General features: G+C 55.7%; 2 protein-coding genes across 2 annotated transcripts in view; both read left to right on the forward strand.

The window, feature by feature from the left end:
• The window catches only part of IGFBP5 (insulin like growth factor binding protein 5), a 127029-nt gene extending 124295 nt beyond the window's left edge, over positions 1–2734 (forward strand). Inside the window, exons 3-5 of the mRNA XM_009275035.1 lie at positions 1503–1729; positions 1904–2023; positions 2436–2734. Of these exons, the coding sequence (XP_009273310.1) occupies positions 1503–1729; positions 1904–2023; positions 2436–2567 (479 nt within the window). The 3' untranslated portion in view covers positions 2568–2734. The remainder of the gene's footprint in view (positions 1–1502; positions 1730–1903; positions 2024–2435) is intronic.
• Positions 2573–6110, forward strand: LOC109279347 (protein PXR1-like; the record flags this gene model as incomplete). Its single annotated transcript, XM_019470913.1, is given in 2 exon segments — positions 2573–2797; positions 2978–6110. Coding segments are annotated over 2 exon segments (381 nt in total), but the record flags the coding sequence as incomplete, so codon positions are not given.
• Positions 6111–6599: the final 489 nt, after the last annotated feature.

A 6599-nucleotide genomic window follows, 5' to 3' on the forward strand; every position in this document is an offset into this window, starting at 1 on the left:
AGCTGTGGCAGGCTTGGGTGTCCACCAACCAACCTGTCCCCTCGGCCACCTCCAAGGCCACCCCACTGGGGGTGTGTGTGACAGGCCAGTGCTGCCATCTGCCGCTGAGCAGCACGTCTGTCCCCCCTCCCAGGTGTCCCCCAGGCACCCCTGGGCAGCCTGGTGGGGCAGAGCCATCCTCCTCCCCCCTGGGGGTGCATCTGGGCTCCAGGGAGCAGCCGGTCTGCAGGGAGACTCCTGTTTGCCTTGTTGGGGGGGGGGGTTATCTGCTTTTATTTTCGTCCTGAGCCTTTTTCTTTTGTCCCAACAGTGATGTTGCAATAAGAGGCAAAATTGGTGCCCTGCTATCTTCACCATAGGGTTGCAGGAGGGGATGAGCCAGGTTCACTGGCATTGAAGTCGCAGGAGACACCATACAGGGAGGGATTTCAGCTGCTCTGATGCTTTTCCTCCCGCCGCGGTGGGTTCCCCTGTGCTTGCCCGCTGGCCCCAGCACAAACCTGGCATCAGCACAGGGCTGCTGGGAATCAGGGACTGGGAGACCGGGAGCCTCAGGAGCCTTAAACTCTATTCAAATTTAGTCCAGAAATAACCCTTTTTCACTCCAGCGGCTGTACTAAATGTCACAAGTCATCTAAGTTTAGCCTGTCACCAGCTCTCTCCTATATATAACTGCACAGGGCTCCTGACTGCATCCTGCCAGCACAGGTTACGCTGGGGCAATCCGGGGGGTGTGTAGGAAGGCAACTGCCATGGGCAGAGCCTAAACGTGCTCCTCCCTTGCCGTTGGTACTATCGGTGGCAGCTACGGCCAGGCAGCACTGCTCAGCAGTGTTACCCTGGGCTTTGCCAGCTGCTCAGTGGGTGCCAGTGGATGGGGGCTGGTTTGGTCCCATGAGCGTGGGGCTGCAGACTGAGGACCCTGGAGATCCCAGCACTTGTCAGACGTGTCTTCGGCATTGCTGTCGAAGTGTCTGCCCAATCACGTGGTGGCTTTGCTGCGGGATTGACTTTGACTTTGGAGTTGTCTCATCTTTGAGCATCCCTGGCTTTTGCTCTTGAATCTGCAAGGCAAGGTGGGGTGTGAATTTGTCACTTAATCCTCTCACCATGGCTAAAGAGGGGCTTCTCTGCCACATTTTGTGTGTCATCTGGTCTTTTCTGGGTTTGGGATAATGGTCCCACCAGCCCTTCTCCACTGACACGCTGCAAACGACGGTGGCCATGTATGTAGGAGCCCATCCTGATCCCCAACTCCTCCATGCCTTCAGACAGCTTCCTGTCCTGAGCTCAGGGGTCACATGAAAGCCATGCCAAGTCCCACACACTGGGATAAAGCCAGGGCTGTAGGCAGCACCTGGGAAAGGGATTTCTTTGGTCATTTGTTCCCACCCTGCGTGGTGCAAAGATATCCTCTGGGGTCGGACAGCAGGCTCTCTGTGCAAAAGCAAGCCCCAGTCAGCTCATGGAGACTTGACGGTTTGGTACCCCTTCCCTTCCAGAACGGGAGTCCCGAGAGCATGAGGAACCGACCACATCAGAGATGACAGAGGAGACCTACCCACCCAAGGCCTACCGGCCCAAACACGGGCGCCTCTCCGAGCTCAAGGCTGAGGCCCTGAAGAAGGACCGTCGGAAGAAGCTGACCCTGGCCAAGTTTGTGGGCATGGCAGAGAACACAGCGCACCCCCGCATCGTCATCCCAGAGCTCCGGCAAGAGTTTGAGCTGGTGGGTGCTTTCACCTTCCCTCTGCAGGGCTTCTGCAGGCAGGGGGCTGTGGGAGGGCTTTGCCCCCTGGGGAGCAGGTGTCAGTAAGGGGGGACAGGGGACCTGGGTCATTGAAGCTGGAGGCTTGCTGCAGGGTGTTCCCCTTCTCATGCTCCATCTTCTCCCTGTTCGCAGGGCCCCTGCCGCAGGCACATGGAGGCATCCCTGCAGGAGCTCAAGAGCAGCCAGCGGATGGTCCCCCGCGCCGTCCACCTCCCCAACTGCGACCGAAAAGGCTTCTACAAGAGGAAGCAGGTAAGAAAGAGCCCCACAGAGGGATGCTTCCCACCCAGCGAGGGTCCGCTGCCCTGGATGGAAAGGATGGAGGTTTTTCCGCTGCTGGGCTGTTGGGGAGGTTGCTGTGAGCATCTCCAGGCACAGTTGGTGGTGGGTGGCCTTGTTGATGGCTCTGAGCACCGGCCAGCCTGAGGCGAGCATCCTGAAGGAGCTGATATGGGAGGAGGAAAAGTCAGAGAGCCCCGGGCTGGGGTAGCAGCGGGGATGGAGATGTGCTGAAAGCAGAGAGCAGGAGCTAGGTCCTACCCAGGGGATTGCATTGCTGGGGTGAAAGGGGCAAAGCGCAGGGCTGATCCTGATCCCCAGCGTGAGGGAGCCATGCAGCATCTGGTGGCCAGCTCCTGATCTCTGCCCTTGGGTGTCTCCCCAGTGCAAGCCCTCCCGAGGCCGGAAGCGTGGGTTGTGTTGGTGCGTGGACAAATACGGCATGAAGCTGCCAGGGACTGACTACCTGAGCGGAGACCTGCAGTGCCACGCGTTCGACAGCAGCAACGTGGAGTGAAGTCGCATCCCCTCCCTCTGCCCCATCACTACCTACCCAGGCTCCCTTCCACCCTCCCCTCCGCACCTCCCCGCGCCCCGGGACTCCGATTCCTTTCATCTCATGTAAGAAGAAAAAAAGAAAGGAAAAGAAAAAAGAGAAGGGAAGGAAAAGAAAAAAGAGAAAGGAAGGAAAAGGAAAAAAGAGAAAGGGAAAGAAAGACGTAAAGAAAGGAGAAGCAAAAAGAGAAAAGAAAGGAGAAAAGAAAGGAAAAGGAAAAAAGAAAAGGAAAAGAAAAGAGAAAAGAAAAGAAAAGAAAAGAAAAGAAAAAAAAAGAAAAGAAAAGAAAAGAAAAGAAAAGAAAAGAAAAGAAAAGAAAAGAAAAGAAAAGAAAAGAAAAGAAAAGAAAAGAAAAGAAAAGAAAAGAAAAGAAAAGAAAAGAAAAGAAAAGAAAAGAAAAGAAAAGAAAAGAAAAGAAAAGAAAAGAAAAGAAAAGAAAAGAGAAAAGAAGAGAAAAAAAGAGAAAAGAAAAGAGAAAAACAAACCTTGAAGAAACTGAGGACTCGGAATCTACAGCAGCCTCTTGACAACAGGACTCAGCAAGGAAAGGACAGAGCCAGAGACAAACCAGCCACGGCCGCTCTGCCATCCCGCACCTCTCCCCAACACCACCTGTGCCCTCCTGCTGCAAGCAGAGGCCACCCCGATGTAGGAAGCTCTCCGAGTTGGTGATTTTCCAGTACGGGTTTCAGGCGGGTTAATTTTTTTTTTTTGGGTTAGCCAGTCATTTCCTAAAGGGTCTCAAAACAAAACCTTGCAGCCACCAGCGTTCCCCCTCCTTGCCGTGGTCCTCCAGAGTCTCCTCCCCACATTGCTGGGACTCACTCAAGTCGATTTGATTTGACTTCAGTCTCAAATGACCGCCCCGGGTCCGGCAGATTTCGACACATTGGGAGGAGGAGTGGGACTGCTGGCTTCGTGTCTAGAGATGAGCTGGGGAGGGAAACCCAGCTCCTGCAACAGCATGAATACTCCCCCCTCAAAATATTCGTGGACTTCAAAAAGAAATCATCCAAAAAGGAAAGATATCCTTCTCCGTCCGGTTCCTTTCGAACGGGAGGTCAGAAATCTTTTTGGACAAGCGGGACTCTGACCATTGTCCATGCAGGTGTGGAAGCATTTGTCGCCTGCGTGTGTGTGCGTGTGTGCAAGCATGTGTGTGCACAGATGTGGCTTTTCCTCCTTGCAAAACTTCACCTCAAAACCTGCAATCTGGAGGGCCTAACTGTAAGCAGGGGGAGAGATGCTGCCCCCTCCCAAAAAATAATAATAACCTGCCGGACTAAGCACAGGAGCAGAGTTATGGAGGAGCATCGGTGCCTGCGGGATCAGGGCCCCGCCGACACCAAGGGCTGCATCCAAGCCAACCTCACAGATACTCCATCGCTGTCCAGACTGAAGCATCCCTACATGGGGACAGGGAGATCGGGGCCAAAACTCTTCACCACCCTTTGCCACCGTGCGGAAGAACAACTATGGGGATTTTTTTTTTTTTTTTTTTCCACAGCCAAAAAAGTGGTTTGCTCCAGAGGAAAAAAAAAAACAAACCTACACTTTGTTTTATCTTGGATTTTTGTTAAGGTTGGTTTATAGCTTTCCCCATGGGTAGGAAAACGCCGGTCTCCATCCTTTCACATTGAGGATACTGCTCACCTTGCCACGTCTGATTACCACCACCCTGCAGTAAGATCCTGCGATGGGCCCTCGCCTTTAACCGGGGATCCAGCTCCTTGTTGAGTGACAGCAGCCACCACGCCGCAGAGACCCACTGACTCAGGCATGCTGGGACAGCCCTCAGCTGCCTTCCTGACTTTTTTGTTGTTTTTAATTTTTACGTTCGGTTTTGGGACTGTTGTTCTTGTTTCCCCATGACAAGGGTCTCCAGGATGTTGGTGCTCGGAGGAGAACCTGCAGCGAAGGGAAGGAAGGAAAGGAAAGCGAGCCGTTGGGTCTGGGTGCTGCGGTCCCAGTGGGCAAACACGCACCCACCGGGGACCACATCTCACCGCCAGAGCTGTAGCTGGCAGCTGGCACTGCCCAAAGGACACAGCTGATCTCAGGGGGAAGGCTTCTGCGTCCCTGAAGCCCCTCTGAGCAGGCTGGAGCTGGGCAGGGAGGAAAGGGGGTCTGCAGCGCCACCGGGTCCCCACCAGCAGGGATGGGACAAGAGGGATTTGACACTGAGGGGCTCCGGCGGAGGCTCCTCTCCATCACGGATTGGGCACCCTTGTAGCCTCCCACAGCAGGGCATCGCTCCCTCGAGCATCCTGCAGGCCCCCCACCAGGACACTTGCCCAGATCGAGAGCAGGACTGGACACCCCGCAGTTATTTCCCCCGGAGTTATGGTGGGGGTGAGTTTTGCCAATGGACTTCCATGGAGACCCAGTGGGGCACGTTTGGAGCTGGGGGTGAGGCATCTTCCCTTGCCGAAAAGAAGGGGGTGCCACCAAATGCAGATCTCTCCCTGCAAAAAACCCGCAGGAGCGGGGTGACCCCTATGTTGCTGGAGAGGAGCACGGTGGGTGCTGGGGCCAAGGGAGGGACCCCTCTGGGCCCTGCAGGGCTGATGGAGCAGGGTCAGTTTGGTGAGGGTGGGGGATTAATGGTGCGGTGAAGTTAGGGTGAAGAATGGGGTAAAGAAGGGAGGTGGAGGAGGAGGAGGAGCCTGTGCCAACCCCAAGGGCCACAGGTCACCAGTCGCCACTGTCTCCCATCTCTTCTGCTCGCCAATCCCCGTGCAAAACCTCCTGACTGTTATAGGCCAGTACCACCTTCCCCAGGACCCTTCCCTCCTTCTCTCTCCCTCTTTCTTGCTTTTTTGTTTGTTTGTTTGTTTTGTTGTTTGATTTCCCAAAACTTGAAAGCCTTTGGCTGCAGAGAAAGGAGACGTGCCGCGGGGGTGGGATGGGAGCGGGTGGAGGGATGGCAGCTCCCCATGGACCTTGTCTTTCAGGGCTGGTGCTTTTGCAGGGCAAGGGTCAGCTCACGGGGGATGCAGCCCAGCTGGGGGCCCAGTGGTGGTCTTATGGCGTGGCCACCACGGTGATACTGGGGGGACACACAGGGTGCCTCCCCGACCTCCCCCTACAAAGCGAGTCTCAGCCATGGCTCCGGGAGCCCAGAGCACCAAAATCCACCCTGGACAGCCTCCCTCCCTCCCTGCACTTCCAGCGCTGGGACGGCACCACCTGTCCTGTCCCCACCAACCTGGGGAGAGGAGGGTGAGAGGAGGGGGCTGCACTACCCTTGCCCCCCCCCAAGCCACCTCGGCTCTCAGGATGGGGCACTGAGCGACCCCCCCCACTGCCCAGTCCCTCGAGGATCCCCGGCAGGACGAGGCTGTTTGCAGGCTGCACTAATATTTAGGATTGGGGTTGGGCTGGAGGCAAGAGTGGCTTCAGGAGGGGTTAGCCACCCCCTGGGGTGGCAGTCATGAGGTGCTCCTGTTCTCAGCACCCAGCAGCATCCCTTTGCATTTGGGGTGAAAAACCAAAAGGGGCAGATTTGGGAGCTGGGGAGGGCAGGGGTTCGAGGCACATGAGGAGATGTTGGCGATTTGTGCATTGGGGGGGGGTGCGAGGCTCGGGGGTTCCGCCATGGTGTTTGCACCAAGCCCACGCTGGTACCCGGGATGCTGGCTGGGAAGGAGAGGACAAGGATGGTGCAGGGGTCAGGACAGCCCTTCCACCACATCTCCCCGGGGAGCAGCGCTCAGCGGCTGGGCTACCCCTTGTCTGTACTGCAGTGGACTTCGAAAACCACTAGTACAAGAGCATTTTGCACTATTTCTCTGCTCTCTCCTCCCTTCTCTTTTTCTCCCCCTTCCCCATGAAAACTTTCCTTTTGTTGTTGGGTTTTTCTTTGTTGTTGTCGTTTTTTTTTTTTTCCCAAACGGAGCATTGTATATTTAAAGACTGACAGTTCACCTCGCTTCCAGACTGCTGTCCTGGCCCTGGCTAGGAGCCCTGCCTACTGTGCCCTCCCCCCCCCTC

This window comes from Aptenodytes forsteri, unplaced genomic scaffold, assembly GCF_000699145.1.
Source record: "Aptenodytes forsteri isolate BGI_AS27 unplaced genomic scaffold, ASM69914v1 Scaffold255, whole genome shotgun sequence".
Classification (NCBI taxonomy): domain Eukaryota; kingdom Metazoa; phylum Chordata; class Aves; order Sphenisciformes; family Spheniscidae; genus Aptenodytes; species Aptenodytes forsteri.